The following is a 15,862-nucleotide window of genomic DNA, read 5'->3' as shown; positions in this document are numbered from 1 at the left end:
TGTGTGCCCTGGCCCTATTCCCAGCTGGAAAGCTGGAGGTTAGGCGATGCTAAGCTGAGACAGGAGCCTGACACTGTCCAGCTGCACACCTGGGAACAGCTGGAAGCTGCTAAGTGCCACACAAATCCAGAAAAACAACGGCTGGGGCTTCCCACTGGGAGCTGCTGGACAAGCAGAAGCTGGACTGCTTCTGTCTCTTGAGGGTGTGATCTCACCCTGCTCATGGTTAAATCCTGGCAGAGCACACAGTTGGGATCTCTCCCCTGAATCCCAAAGAGGAGCAACAGTGGGAGCCAAGCTTAGGGGAGTACAGGGCAAACATCTTGGCTATTCCTCCCGGGGTTTTGTATCCCACAGACACGCTCGGCCCAGCACACCAAGAGGGAACACGGGTGCCAGCCTGCAGTGTCAGAGCTCCAGAGAGGAAAGATGAAGGAGGGAGAACCTGTGCAAAGGGGGAGCATTTGCCCCAGGGTTCATGCAAGCTGCCTCCCAGGAAGCATGCAGCCCTGGAGAGTGGCAGATAGAACCAGCCTGTCCGACAGTTATGTCCCAGCCTGGTTTTTCCTGCCTGGTATGACTGGTTATCATTCCAGCTGGAGGGGAGTGATACTGGGAAAGCCACCCCATGGGACTGGAGGGCATTCAGCTGCTCTCCAGGGAGCACAGAGCTGCGCAGGGAGAGTGGATAAATGCATTTCCAACCAAACATCTTCAAAAGCTGGGAATTTTAATATTTGGGATACTACAGCCAATGTAAACCAATGCTTTAAATCTACAGCACTGCTTCAACACTCATCCCAGCCTTTGGAGGCAGCAGCAATGGGCTCTCCCCATCTGAATTCGTCATGCTAAAGGAAATGATGTTTATCTGTCCCAAATTCACATGCCTGGGAGTGAGAGACCAACAGCAACACAAGAGGGTGATTCACAGCACATTTCCATCGAGCCCTGCCTCACCCAAAGCGTCGTCTCTGCTCTTGGGTCAACCCGTGGAAGTGTTCAAAGGTCACGGTGCTAAATGCCACCGAGATATTTTTGCTATTCCAGCTGTATCAGCCCCAGGCAAGGAGAGGAAGGCTGCCGCGTCCTGCCTTGATGCCATCAGACACATGAAGACGCGCAGAAGTGACAGTCCCCGCAGATCACCTGCCCATCCCTGGCCCCCACCACTTCCGTGCCGCCTCCTCCGGACACGTCCTCCCAGCCCTGCCCACCGGCCCTCCCTCAGAGCGGGGCAATCCAGGTGAGGGTGCACATCCAGTCACCCGTGTCACCACCCTCTGGGTCAGCTCCGAGCAGCCAGCCCCGCCTCCTGGCTGGTAAGGCCGCAGCTATTTGCCCTGCCCGGCTGATATTCCCTGGTGCTATTTCCTCCGTTTCTACACTCTTGTCTCAAGCGCTCAGCTATCAGGCTGTTTGCATAAACGGCAGCACACTCACCCCTTCCCTCCCCAGCCTCTCCTAAGGTTAGTCACCTTCCAGCCCAGCCCCAAGTCCACGTTTCTGCCACACCTAGAGAAAAACCCCTTCTTTTGAGGCACACGTAACCAGAGTAAATTCTTGCATTTCAGGGTCACACCAGAGGCCCACTGCAGCCACTTGCACATAGAATCCCAGACTGGTTTGTGGGGGAAGGGACTTAAACACCATCCAGTTCCACCCCCTGCCATGGGCAGGGACACCTTCCACTATCCTGGGTTGCTCCAGGCCCCATCCAACCTGGCTTTGGACGCTTCCAGGGATGAGGTAGCCACAGGAAGTTACAAGTATTTAAAATGGAAGCAAAAACGTTGTCCTAACCCTAAACCTCTGTTCTGCAGATAGTGTTTCACTGAGAAAGGCAGGCTGGTTCAAAAACACAAAGGCAAAGTTTGCATGGAAAAAGCAGAATCCTGGCTCTGCTCCTTCCTCCACTCATTCTCTCATTATCCTGCTACTTCCAGCATGTCAAGACTGGTCAGGCACACAAAATCTTACACCTCTCCCCAGAAAGAACAAACCAGAAAAAACAAGACACAAGAAACCCAAAAGGCTGTAGTTACAATTTCACAACAGGCTACCAACTGCTCTCTGCATTCCAGCTCCATTCGAGGAAACAAACCCTTCCCTTAAGACCCCCTTTCCAACCATTTAGAACGCTGCTTGGCACAGAACTCTATCAAAGAGTGAATTTCAACTCAGTCGCTTCCGTGACAAGTGGCACTGACACCAACAGCTTGTGTTCTTCAAAGCACTGCCTGACAACACCTGGCCAGGAGAAACACTGTGCAGACAGAGACTGCTCCCTGCCCTGAAACAAGGTGAGCCCAAGGCAGGTATTTCTGTGAACAGACAAGTTCCTGTTGCAATTCAACAGGAGCCACCTGATAACTACAGCAAAACAAGTAGAAAAGCTGTGTGCACTTACAGAGGGAAGTGTGGCCACGTGAGGAGCTGCGAGAGGAGCGGTGCAGGAGGAGCCCTGTCACCTCTGGAGCCAGACTGTGCCCCCCAGGCCTCTCTGCTGACAAAAGTGGTGCTCCCTGGGGCACCCACAAGCAGCAGGAAGCTCATTGCAAGGGCAGCCTCTGCACCTGGGCTCAGCTGGGAACGACCATGCTGCCCAATTAGTTGCAAAGCATTCTCACCTGAGAACAATCCCCTTTCCCTGCCTTCCTCAGCTACCTGGTGATAGGAGGCAGGTGGAAATTATTAGAGCTAATGAGAAGAAGACAACTTACTGACATTTTACCCTCAGAGTCCTTTCCTAGAGGCTTCTGCCATGCTTTCTCAAATGTTTTAGTAAAATCACTAAATCACTGCTGCTTTCAGAGGCACAGGAGTACCCTTTCATTTTTGCCTTGCTGCTCTCTCCCCTCTTTGTAGCAAAGCTTTTCAGCACGTGCCAATCCCTGAAGTCAGAAAGTAGTTTAACATTAAATTTGTGCCCAAGGAGCCAAAACCTCCAGGATTAACAGGCTTTCCTTTCCTTTCATTCTGCTTCCACACTTCCAGTGACCCATTTTACACAGCCGTGAGGGCTGAAGGGGCTCTGCAGCCAGACTTCTTCGAGTTGTTCATATTTCCACACAGATGCAGCTCCGAGCTTGTTTTTCTCTAACCATGATAAACAGGATGCACACTGCAAAAGAGGTGGTTCCTCACTATTCCAGCCACTTTGGGGCAGGTTACCTGGGACAGATGCAGCCAGAAGCAGAGGTCAGAAATGCTATTACAACCCTCAGCAGGCACTGAGAAATATCCAAACTGCCCTTATTCACACCTGAAGAAAGCTGTATGTAGCAGGTTCTTGCTAGGAAAAGCCTTTCCACAGGATTAGCCCCATTCCCAGTCCCCCTTCTGCATTAGGGGGCTGCCAGGCCTGGGCCACGTCTCCTTCACCCACAGTGCCATAAATACCCCAGATAAACACAACGCCGTGGTTTAAAACAAGCCCCCTGACAGGCTGCACGTAGAGGCTTGTCAAGCCTCCAGCGCCCTGCAGGCTGCACTTGAAAACCTCTGTCCCAGATGATTTATCTGGCAGGGAGGTTCCTTTTCCCCAGGAGGGCATGGAAATGCTCTCATGAGGTTCAAATAAGCCATCACGCTCAGGTACCTCTCCAAATGTGTTTGGAATAGTTTATTTTCAGGCCTTTAATGATAAAATCTTGGAGAATCTATCTTTCTCTGGCTTTGGTAAGGCACAGGAGATGGCATATCCTAAACACCCATTCCCTGGAAATCATGCTCCAGCCTCGATCTCCTCCCTGCACGTACAACCAGCACTGCCACTCAGCTCTAAAAAGGCTTGTGACTAGAGATAAAATGGTCAAACACAGATCCCCCATCTCACACTTTGTGATCTTTCCTTCCATCTGTCTGCTCAAAACTTTCTGTTAAAACACAAGGTCTGGCCAATTACTCCTGGCTCAATCTACAGCAGGCTATTTCCACTTCTGAAATGGAACTCAAGACACAGGCCCAGGCTCCAAGTGCAGATTTGAATTTCAGACTTCCTCAAGTTCAGGAGCATTCTGACTTGGTTTTCATTTCCCAGGAAGGCAGGACAGCTTTGCTTGCTTGTTTCCAAAAACCTGTTACTGCAGAGAACTCGCTCAAGCTAACATTTGCAAAACCAGGTGTTGATGAGGTATTTTATATCCAAAGTCTTCCCTTTGGGATAACCCTAAGATGTACAAGACATGAATTTTGGAGCTCATGTATCTCTTCACAAAGTAGAGCTAGATGGAGGTGTGCAGTGACAGGAAACATCACCCCCTCTGCACATAGGAGGAAAATGGTGCTCCTGTCTGGCCATCCAAACAGCCTCCCTAAATCCCCTCTGCTGGGAACTTCATCAGTCCTACTTGAGCAGTATTTCTCAAGGAATTCCATACCTGTATGCATCTTGTTGAAGGAGCATCCCTCCAACAGCAAACCGTTAACGGGACCCCAGTCCGGTGACCGGTGGAGGTGACAGGCAACCTGCCAGCCGGGATGACATGTTTCCAGGATCCCAGGAGGTGGACTGGCAGCTGGAGCACAGAATGCATGTGGTCCACACTAAAGATTTAGTGTGAATGTGTTGAAAGACCTGTGGCAAAAGCCTGCCTGTGTAGCTCCCTACCTCAGCTTTTCCAGAAAAAAGAGAATCCTGCTATCCCTGAGCGACACAACAACAGAAGGACTAATCCAGCCCTTTGCCTGTTCCGTAGCCAAGGGGACAGCACAAGACTGAGCCTGGCAAATGACCAGGCCCAACTTGGCACGCAGGTGGGAGGGGTTTTCCAAGCTGGTGGGAAAGCAGCTTGACTGAGCTGGGTGAATTTCCATGGCACACACACACACAGTTTTCCAAACACAGCCTCTTGAGGTTGGGTTTGAGGCAGGGACAAGAGGAAGGACACAAAAGTGCATGCTGATGTCAGCCACTTAAAAAAGGACTTTGATCCTCAGGACTGAGGACCCAGCACCTCTGAGGAGCAAGACATTTCACAAAGCACTTTATCTGCCTTTTATGTAACAAGGCACACAGGGCATCAGTTGAGGGATGACAGAGCACTGTCACCTACTATTGCTTATTAAAATAAGTTATTCCCTGCTGCCAGCTCGAGGAATGCTGCCAAAAGATATAAACTGATCCCAGAGCAGCAATATTGAGCCATGACCAGTGCAGACTGAAAAGCCTCACATGCTGCAGCATCTGAAAGACGGGCCTGGAAGGATCTGAAAGAAGAGTAACATGAAAGCTTTGACCTCAGCGAAGCAGAAAATGATTGATGACCAGAGCCAGCAGGGCTTTCAGTCTCTGAGGAGGCAAGGCTTTATAGGAAGAGTGCAGCCCTGTGACTCCAGGTGGACCTTCTGTTCAGGGATGAATCCCAAGGGCACGCTGAAGGCAAGGCTTCCATGGCAACTGTGGGCAAAGGCTGTTAAACAGAGTAAGAGAGTCAGTGAATTCTCCACAAAGTCTCTCCCCAACTGTGGTAGTACTGCAGATTTCCAGATGAACACCATTAAAACGGTGTGCAAATAAAGTCCTATTTACAGCCTAAATAGGACTTCATTTAAGAGTCAAGCAAGCCTTCAGCTGCCTTCCAGAAATCCAAAGCATCCCAATCTTTTATATTGAGAATTACACACTTGCTACAGCTGCAACAGCTGTCCAGCACTCAGCTAACTATGGAAAAGGCACTGGACACGTTGTATGACTGCGCCTTCCTCACTGCCTGGCACAAAAAAGTGCACAGGTTTTTCCCACTGGAGCAGAAATCCGTGTTTTCACAGGCACTAGGAGCCACAGAGTCCCTGCCCATGGATCAGAGGAGAACACATCACCTGCTTGGGGTTAAAGAAAACACGCTGAAAGCTAACAGGGAATCAGACAGTGCAAGAGTGAGTCCCAGCCTGGGCTTGTAAGAACACTCCAACAGCTATTCCCGTGGCAGCTGGAGGCTGTGGAGGTCACCAATCCAAGTGCACATCCTGGGACCAGAATAAACCCAAATTCCTTCAAGGAGGCCTTGTTTTATTTCTCAGCTCCCGCTGCATTTACAGCACTGAGTGTGGGCCCTTTCCTGATTGCCCAGGCAGGATAAAGGTGGCAGGATTACATTTAATGGAACAATAAAAGCTGAGGAAAGCACGAGGCACCGCACAGATAACATGTGGATGCACTGTGCCAGTACCTTGAGCAAAGAGCTGGCACAGACACCACACCCACCTGCAGATCACCTGTGGCACAAACCCTCAGACCACTGGCCTTGGCTTCTGTCAACCTGCCAGGACAAAGCCAGGGATCGCCTCCAGGCCTTTTGCTCCCTACCAGAGTTAATCATTGAGCTCTGGATGCCAAAGGCTTCCCAAATTCCTGACTCGGCCACTGTGCATGACAGGACCGCTATTTAGACCACAGACATGTTTTCCAAAGTTCCTTGGAGACTCTGGATTATAAACTCCACTCTGACCTTTGAAACATTGGACCCCCAGCCACACAAAATCCTTGCAGAACAAGCCTACGGGCCCTTGCAAAGCCAACAGTCTGCAAACCCTGCTTCCCCACAGGCCCTCACACATCCCACTTTTCCACAACAGCTCTGCCATTCCCTGGTTTGAGCTGATTTATCCTTGACAACTGAGCACTACAGCAAGGAGCTATTCCTGGCTTTGTTCTACAAGGGGAGCAAAGGAAGAGAGAGACTCAGGAATACACAGAAGGTCAAGGAGGATGTGGGGAACAGAGGAAGGATCTGCCTTTGCCTTCCTAGGCCCAGGACAAAATTTCCCTAGACCACAGGCTACTCTTCTCCTTCTTGACTTCACTGGGTGGAAACAAAGCCATTGCTGAGTGCTCTGGAAATCCCATCACAAAGGTTTCCTCCATTTAGGGGTTTAACAGTGTTCACGTCTCTGATGAAGAACCTACTTGCCATGGCCAAAAAAAACCCCACCAGCACTCTTTGAAGGAGAAATCAAATGCTTCATTAATTCAAAAATGGTTGAGATTGCAAATCAGAACCAGAACGTACAGGTCTAGAGGCAAGAGCGCTAATAATTCATGAGCAAAACGCTATGTTTATGCAACACTACGGATGAGATTTTAATTGCTTATTACTCTAATTGATTTCATTCTGTTGTTATGGCAACTTTCTGCTTTCAGGAGATGCACTACACCAGCCACAGGCTTACACCATAAAGCATAGCCATGTGACACCCCACAGCTGCAACGTGTATTTTAAGATAAATAATACCATATATGTGCCAAGTACTTACTGATTCCCCGTTTGCTGAGCTCCAAAGCCCTGACAGCCAAGTGGAACCACAAGAATAACTCACTCACCTGTTAGTCCAAGCAAAGAGATGGCCTGAGACCATTCAGTTCTACTTTCCCTTAGTGTATGCAGCTCTAAATTCACAGAGAGCTCTAAGCTCTGACAGGAATATCCTTCTTATTCCATCAGGAAAAAAAGGGGAGCTGTTAAGGACCAGGGTCTGAACACACTGATTTATTCTGAACGCTTTATTGCTGCGTGTCACTTGTCACATGTCATTGAGTGCTGGGGAAGTTCCCTGTTTAAAAGGCCATTGTCATAATTATTTAATTATGGAATGACAACTCATCAGGAACAGAAGTGCTTCCACTACAGATCCCTTGTGGCCCAGTCCAGCCAGAGGATGACATTTCAAGATGCTCTCAGAAACCTGTGTGAACTTTTAGCATTATGCTCCCAAGAGTTTCAGCAGTACAGGAAGCAACATCCCAGAAAGTGGACACAGCCAGGAGTTGCTTCAGGGGATGGCTTCCCCACAAAACCACTGCCTTTGAGCCCCCTCAGCCCCCACCCAAACCAGTCCTGCTGACAGAGCAGTTATGAAAATGAGCACACATTTAAACCCCCACGACCACAAGCCTTCCAAGTCTCACCACGTGGTGCAGGCAAGCCCCAAACAGCACCTGAAAGCCACGCACACCTCTGCTATTACAAACAAGCCAACCACCAAAATCCCCCTTCTTTGCGGGAAGCCAGGCAAACCTCCTCGGGGGGATCCGCAGCCACCAGACCTGGCAGAATCAAAGTTGAGCCTACATCATTCCAACCGCAGCAGCGAACCCCACAACCTTCTCCCAAGCCCATTTCTTCCCATGGAACAGACTTGAAAGGGGCTGGATGGCACACCTCAAGCTTCATTAAGGCTCCCAAGCAGTGCAAGCCCAGGACACAGCCCATGGCTTCCCACCTTACCCCGAGCTCACCCACGCAGCGCACGCGCTCCAGCCGACTCCCGAGCCAGGAGGTGGCTGCTCTGAGGGGACCCAAGGTGTGGTGACCAGGCTGCACCACAAAAAACAGCAGCAAGGACAATTCCTGCAGAACCCAGAGGAATCCAGCTGGAATGACCCTTAAACCCTTGGCAGGAGCCCTGGATGTGCCACCGTGCCAAGCACGAGGCTCACAATGAGCACGGGATACCTCAGCCCAGCTTCTCACACTGAGGTGAGATTTCCATCCAGCGCTGTGCAGTCTCCCTTTGTTCTTGCCACAACTCCTGGGAAAGCTGGAACCCAGCTGTGGGCTCACAAAAGCTTCAAGGAACCGACTGCCACTCACAGCAGATAACAAATACAGCACTTGGTTTATTTTTGTTCTCAACTGAAACAAGACTCAGTAGGTTCCTTACCCAAGCACTCCTGAAGGGAGCAGAGACTTGCAGCAAGAAGTCTTCAGAGGTACAGTATTTGTATCATACAGAGTACACAATAAATTACTATCTACATGCCACAGACCTACAAAAAGTTACATACAGTGTAAAAAAATACAGTATTTTCTGCTCATTTTTTCGTTTTAAATTTTTTTTCTGTACATTTTTTTTTTAATTTACATTTTCATATACACTTTTTGTAAACTTTTGTGTGTTTTTAGAAAACTGAAACCACATAACAGTTATGGACTTACAGCATCACTCTTACCTTTCTAAAGCAACGCCAGCACCTAGGAAACAGCTTTTAGCTTGTTTGCTCCTTCATTTCTACTTTGGCACCACCACACCTCACACCGTTACTCTGAGCTACTTTAGTCTCCTTTAGCCATGTCCTCACCGGGGAGACACACAATTAGACTGGAATTTGTGCTTTGATAACAAAGTTCAGAAGAAAAACCATTACATTAACTACTTCACCATCACATTTACCTGGTACTTTACTGCGTAATTTCAACTTCTCCTGCACTAACTGCTTTACATCAGCATGCAAACAAGTCTGATTATGACTCAATCAATAACATGAATATACTGAAAAACAACTACAAGGGTTAAATATTCAAAGGAATGTAGACTTAGCAAGGCTTACCAAGTTAAGAAGTCTAAGCTAATAGCGTGGATTGACATGTTAGGATTTGAAACACACTGAAGTTATACATGTGAATTTCGGTGTAAAAACATCTGTACTAAAGAAAACATGGAATTACTCCTGGCCACACAATTCATACTATCTCAAAGTGAAAACTAGATTGACTAGAAACCTCCTGCTTACCACACACTCCTGGTGTGAAATAGGGATCCCTGAAGTTTATAAAAGCCAAGCTTCAAAAATTGCTACTTGGAGTACACAACTCAAGACCCTGCTGAAAAGGAAAAGCAGTTTCAGTGTCGGGCCCATTGGAGAGTCAATCATGCCAGCCTGGCACTATACACATGCTCCACGTAACCCACCCAGCCACTTGAATCTAATCCCAGAACACCACTCCCAGCGGAGCGGAGGTGCCCTCGAGAGGGACTGCAGTCCAATCTCCTGCTCCAAGCAGGGTCAACACTGAAATCCAGCCAAGCTTGGGATTCTGTCATGTGGAATCCTGAGAACATCTCAGGACAACAACTGTACAGCTCCTCTTGGGCCTCTCCCTTGCTTGACTGAACCCATGGAGCAAGTTTCATCCATTAACCAAGTGCTCCCCATTTAAACCTCAGGAAAGCTTGCACTCTTGCTCCATGCTTCTCAGGCAAGACCCTGAAATCAGCGTAGGTGTTGAGCTGCTGAGGATTTTGGACCACCAGGTACAGAACTACATTCATGGCTGTTGACAACAGAACTGTACAACTTTTTTTTTTTTTTTTTTTTTCTGATCTGGGGACCTGAAAATTTTTAATTCGTTACGATTACAACAACAAAAAAACCAAGGCAGGCATTCAAAGCATTGATATACCACAGCAAGTTTAGCCTTAATACAGTTTACAGATCACCACCTCATTTATTATTGCCAAAAGACTCTATGGTGCATTCAACACTTCAGCCTAATACAATCCAGACTCAGTGCTAAGAGCGACAGCTGAGAGTTTGCCACTTGGGTTTAGGTTTGAGTTCAAAGAAGAAGGTGCCTTCCAGATCACTCGGAGGAGAACTGCTAAGGCTTTCTTCCCCGCTGCTCATGTCTTCACAGGAGTCTTCACTAGAAGGAACAGTGGGAAAGGTAATTTTAACAAAGCACAACCCTTTCAAAGTGGCAAAGTACTCCTCAATCCTGGCGTTTCTTGCACGCTTTTCTGTTGCTAGTAGCAACATCCCGCATCTAAATGCTGCTCAACCTAAAGCTCCTTAGGGCTCCTAAAGCTGAAATCCTAACGAGGCACAATCCTCCTGATGCCAACAACATCCTAGCGATCGAGAAGCCAGTTTTCCAGACAGCAAGCATCAATTCCTTCATGAGACTGAAAACTTTGCAAGCCTTCCTTAAAACCAACAATGCCTCCCCCCACCCAGCCAAGTACCTCTCAACAGCACAATGACAGTTCCCCCTCCTTTCCATGTGCTGAAGGCATATTCCAAGCCCAGCAATAGTCTCAGAGCTAGCACTTATTTTTTTTTCCCCCCCAAGCAGCAGCAATTAAGCCATAGTCATACAGAGGAAAAGGAGAATTCCCAACAAATGAAGCAGCCAAGTGTCACCCACCTCTCACTTCCATTGAAACATCCACCCTCCGGGATCGTTGGCAACTCGGGAACACTGTAGTAACTGTTTTGTAGGTTTTGGGCTGTACGCCTCGAAACAATCCAAACCAGTTTTTTGTGATCAGGCTTGCAGCATTCAGGAGAAGAATAATCCGCCAGGCATTTAGAGACCAGCTCCCTCCAGTAAAGTAGGTCACTATCACTTATCTGAAAAAAAACCCCAAAACCCCAGAAGTTAGTTAGTTCATAACACAGGCTCTAAGGATAACTCCTCCCTCCATTTCACCTGCTTAGGAAAGACCTGGAAAAAACACCAGTCAAGACAGAAGTGAGTCATGACTGATACCTTTGTCAAAGTTGCTTTTGAAGGTGATCTACCAACTCCTACATAGCTTCCAGACAAGTCCCTGCTCAAGGTGGAGTTAGGTTGACAGTTTGCCTGTCAGTCCCTGTTACCATTTTCTTTATCACTTCCAAAGGAGAAATGAAACAAAGGTTATTCTACTTCAAAATGGAATAAAACTTTTTTTAAAATCCATTTTCAAATGGAAGTGAAGTTTTTTAAACTGCTTTAAAATAGAAGAAACTGGGGCTGTCCCATCTGACTGTTAGAGCGAAAAGCTGCCTCTAGTCCATCAAAGGAGGCAGCACGCAGCTAGAGGCCATGAATCCTATTTTAGTCCATAGGCTATCCTGAGCTGGAAGGGATCCACAAGCATCCAAGCATCATGGAGTTCAGCTCCTGGCCCTGCACAGGACAAAGCCACCAATTCCACCCCGTACCCGAAGGCATTGTCCAAATGTTCCTTGAGCTGTGCCAGGCTCGTGCTGTGCCCATTCCCTGGGGAGCCTGCTCAGCGCCTGACCTCCATCCAGGGGAAGAACCTTTTCCTGACATCCAGCCTCCCCTGACACGGCTCCAGCCATTCCCTCAGGTTTAACTATTCAGGCGAAAGGAATAAGCAGCCCAGCAGTCCCAGAACAGACTGGAAGTTTCTCCAGACCACACAGCCGGAGCTGTACAAGTTCCATCAGCTGCCCGTTAAAGCGTGCATTGTACACACCCTGGGTCAGCAGTTCCTCTGATTTTATACATTTAAGCTTATTTTTAACTGCTTCTTTTGGCCAAACAGAACCTGTAAGGACAGATCTAGAGACCCATTCAAGGGACCCCCATATGTGCCACCACCCATCATTAACAGTGTCAGTCCAAACAACCCACTGAAAACCCTCACCTTTGAATGCTTTTGAACACGTAGAAGGATCTCCAAGAGCTCAACAGATTTCAGAGTCTGAACTTCCAGAGTGAGAAGGCACAAGGCCAGGAGAGATGGCTGAAAGAACCAGAAAACAGCAGTCAGCACCACAGCCACCACAAACCCACTCAGCACCTACAAACAACTGCTTCTACTCACTTTTGCTTTAGAGAACACTAGACGGCAGTTGCAAGCTTTTAGCTGTGCTTCCAACTTGTCCAGATTCAACACTTCTTTCCTGTGAGACATCCAAGAGAAGAAGGGTCTGCATGAACAAGCATTCCCTCGCCAAGAAGCAAGAACTGAGGAGCTGCCTCCTCTACAGCCAAGGCTGCAATCATCTCAGAAGGGATGAACAGGGGCTCAGCACACACCCAGCTCACCTTTCTGAGGTATGACAGAGTACAATAGCATGGTACAAGTGCAAGAAGGTTAAGGCAGTAGTAGCTTTAAATTCAAAGTGCAACTTTTCTGAAATTATCTTTTCCATCCGTTTCAGGTCGGACACAGTGCATTTACATTGGCTGATCCGGATGATCTCGTGAGCAGATGGGATATTGCATTCCTCCTCCACCACACGGGCGGCCAGCTGCATGCAGCAAACTCCAATGCAAGACAAATGCTTGGGTTTCACCTAAAAGCCAGAATAAGTGCCATGAATGCAGCGCCCCTCAGCACTGCTGGGCCTCAACACCAAATGTGTTTGGAATTCCCACAGTTATAACTTGGTAATCCCCACCAAACTTGGTGCTGGCCAGCTCCTATTCCTCCCTCCCCAGCCACAAGCAGTCCCATCACTTCAGCTGGAGCAAACCCCACGAGGCAGCACCGGGCCGCTGGGGCTGAGGAAGGGAAGCTCCACAGCTGAGCAGCCTCTCCTCAGCTTGTTCCCCACCGGGACACAAATAAATCGCGGTGGGAACTGCAATTCCCTGTTCCTCCGAGCGGCAGCGCTCGCCCAGCTCACACAAATCCAGTCTGAGCCTGTTCTGGGCAGCCCCATCCCCGCACAGCTTGTTCCTGCCCCTGCTCTTCTCTCCCCTCTACCGTTGAACATTTTGTGCCACTTCAAGGCCAGTCCGACCAGAGAACTGACGCAACTTCGTTTTTTCTGCTGATCTAATAATGAGGAACTGGTTTTGGTCCAAGCTTCCTGCCTTAAAGCAGCACAAACACGATAAAAACAACCAGGAAACGATCACTCGGTGTCAGTCCCAAGCTTAAGCAAAGCCTTAGCAAGCACCGAGAGACAGCCTCTAACACTTACTGGTTTGTTTCCCTTAATTCCTCCCTCCTCAGACATCTACATGGTGATGGGTACAGATTTATTCGAGGAAGTAAATCAAGCTGCTACTTGTCTTTAGGGGTGAAAGGAACTGCACTCAACTCCAGGTTCACCAAGGAGACCTCGGAGCTGCTGCTGAATCAACAGCCACACTTATACCTTCATAAGAGCCAAGAATCTGTCCAGAATGTTGACAGCCAAAACAAACGTTTCAGTTGCAAATCCAAAGAAGTTGGTCAGACTCCAAAGATCTTCCACCTTGGCATTCCTTTGTCTTGGACACAGAGTGTTCTCATTCTATGGCAAGAGAGGCAAAGTCAGAATTATTCTGTGGCAGCAGCAATTGCCGTGCCTCACTCCCTAAATCGCCTTTTATTTAGCACAAACAGAGGCAATTTTTTCCGTAAATACTTTATTTCACTTGAATTGAAAAGAAAATAAATTTAGACACTTAGGACTCAAATCACACCCACGGTTCAGAGATTACAGCCAGGTCTTGAGTCTCACTGGTGCAACAGCCAGCACAACCACACCTCCTACTCTCTACTTGCTTCTTTTAAGACCCATTTAAGATTTATTTAAATCACCAACTGCAGGCATACACAGTGACTCCTGCCCTTAGAAATGACCACTCAGCTCTCTGCCTTGCATGTCAATATTTAAGCAACAGCTCTGCTTCCACAACAAACAAGCAGACTTATCTCAGGGTTTTTTTTTTCTTGTTAAACATTAAGGCTCTTCCCAACGAACTCACAAGCACCCGAAGGCACATAATAAGCCTCCCCCGAACCCAGTCAGGAACTTTGGTCGTTAACGTGGAGATGTTTATGGTCTATTTACATTTTGCTGCTCAGCATCGAACGGTTCTGGGTTCATTTCCCCAGACAGCGCCAATGAAAAGTCGGTGGTTCCCCTGTGTGTTACATCCCACCTCCTCTGCAGCGGCAGGAAGCTCCCCTGACGGAAACAATACACAACCTCTCCCTCCTGTGCTCACTCCAAGTTTAAACAATAAATACTAAACACCTAAACTACTAAACGCCTTGCCCTGCGGGTCGCAGCGCTAGGATAAGGTAACGTTAATACCTACAGACGAATACAGAATTAAAACAAAAGGCAAGCGGCGCATACAGAGAAAATAATTAACTTTCCGCAGTTAACGTGCTTTGAATTCCATTAGTCAGAATTTTCTGTGAAATCTCCTTTCTGCCCTGAGGAGCCCCCGACGCCCTCACCCACCTCGGCGGCGCCCTCGATGAGGCTGAGTCCCTTCTCGCGGGGCTGGAACCGCCCCTCCAGCTCCAGATGGAGGTTCAGCTGCTTGAAAAGCCACAGCGCCTCGCTGCTCATCTTCCCTTCCCTTCGCCTCCTTCCCCTCCGCAGCAGGGAAACAAAGGGGCCCCTCCGGCCAGGGGCGAGGGGACACCGGGCCCCCCCCGCAGCCCTCACCGCTCGGGGAGGGGGAGGCGAGCCCGGCTCCCGTCACCGCGCGGACGGGGGTGGGCTCGGCCGCTGACCCCGCATCCAGGCAGGGCGGCCTGGACCCCCGCGGGGAGTCACGGCTCTGTCACGGCACCATCCCCAGCCGCTCCCCTCCGCCCCGGCCCCGGCCCGGCTCCAAGATGGCTGCGCCGCGTCCCCGCCCACGGCTTCTGTTGTCCCTCGCGGAGCGATCCCCGCCGGTGAGGCGGCGCACGGAAGTCAAATAGTCCACCCCCAATCACGCGACCCGACGCTGTCCCGACTGGTTCCCGAGGTCCGGAGAGGGTGCGGCCGACCCGCGGAGCTCCAGCAAAGCGGAGATCGGAGCGGCACCGCACTGCTGCGGCGGGGCAAGGAGGCAGCGCGGAGGGACACAGCGGGCTCCGCATCACGCCTTTAAAGGGACGCTAGCGGCGCCTCATCCGTTTTGAAAAGACCGCCCAAACCCTCCCGCGCTCGGATTGGCCCGCGCTTCGCAGCCGCTGATTGGCCGGTGGCACCGCTCACCCCGCCCCTTCCCCGCCTCGCGCAGGGGAGTGTTGTTTACCGGCGGCGATTGGCCACCGACCGAGGCCGGCTGTGTCCTGATTGGCCAGCCGGGTTCTGCCTCCGCCCCGCCCAGTGCTCCGAGCCCTGGCAACCGCGACGAGCCCGCGCGCGCGCGCCCTGAGGCGATGGTGGGGGGGTGGCGGCCCTCAGACGGTCAGCGCTCCCGTGTCCCCACAACCCTCGTCCCACAGCCTTCCCGTATCCCGATACAGGATGAAGGTGAACGCTGACCTGACTGCAGCAGCCTTGAGGATGCTCAGTCCCCGCGGGTAAAACTCTCCGTGTAACTCTGCGGGACTCTACTAATGTTGTTCCTTGAGGGTTCCAAATACCCTTCTGGATTTAAAACCCCTCCGTGTCCTA

The 15,862-nt window shown here is 49.8% G+C and overlaps 1 protein-coding gene across 1 annotated transcript; it reads right to left on the bottom strand.

The window, feature by feature from the left end:
* Nucleotides 1–8,609: 8,609 nt before the first annotated feature.
* Nucleotides 8,610–15,082, bottom strand: CCNG2 (cyclin G2). Its single transcript, XM_084204710.1, has 7 exons — nucleotides 14,708–15,082; nucleotides 13,628–13,765; nucleotides 12,567–12,817; nucleotides 12,343–12,421; nucleotides 12,163–12,261; nucleotides 10,929–11,134; nucleotides 8,610–10,427 (listed from the first exon to the last, which is right to left on the bottom strand). The coding sequence occupies exons 1-7, from the start codon at nucleotides 14,816–14,818 to the stop codon at nucleotides 10,295–10,297; spliced, it is 1,017 nt and encodes a 338-aa protein (XP_084060836.1). The 5' UTR covers nucleotides 14,819–15,082; the 3' UTR covers nucleotides 8,610–10,294.
* Nucleotides 15,083–15,862: the final 780 nt, after the last annotated feature.

This window comes from Fringilla coelebs (assembly GCF_963513975.1).
Source record: "Fringilla coelebs genome assembly, chromosome: 4".
NCBI classification, from domain to species: Eukaryota; Metazoa; Chordata; class Aves; order Passeriformes; family Fringillidae; genus Fringilla; species Fringilla coelebs.
Note: the sequence above shows the minus strand (reverse complement) of the source record. Positions and strands in the feature narration are given on the sequence as shown.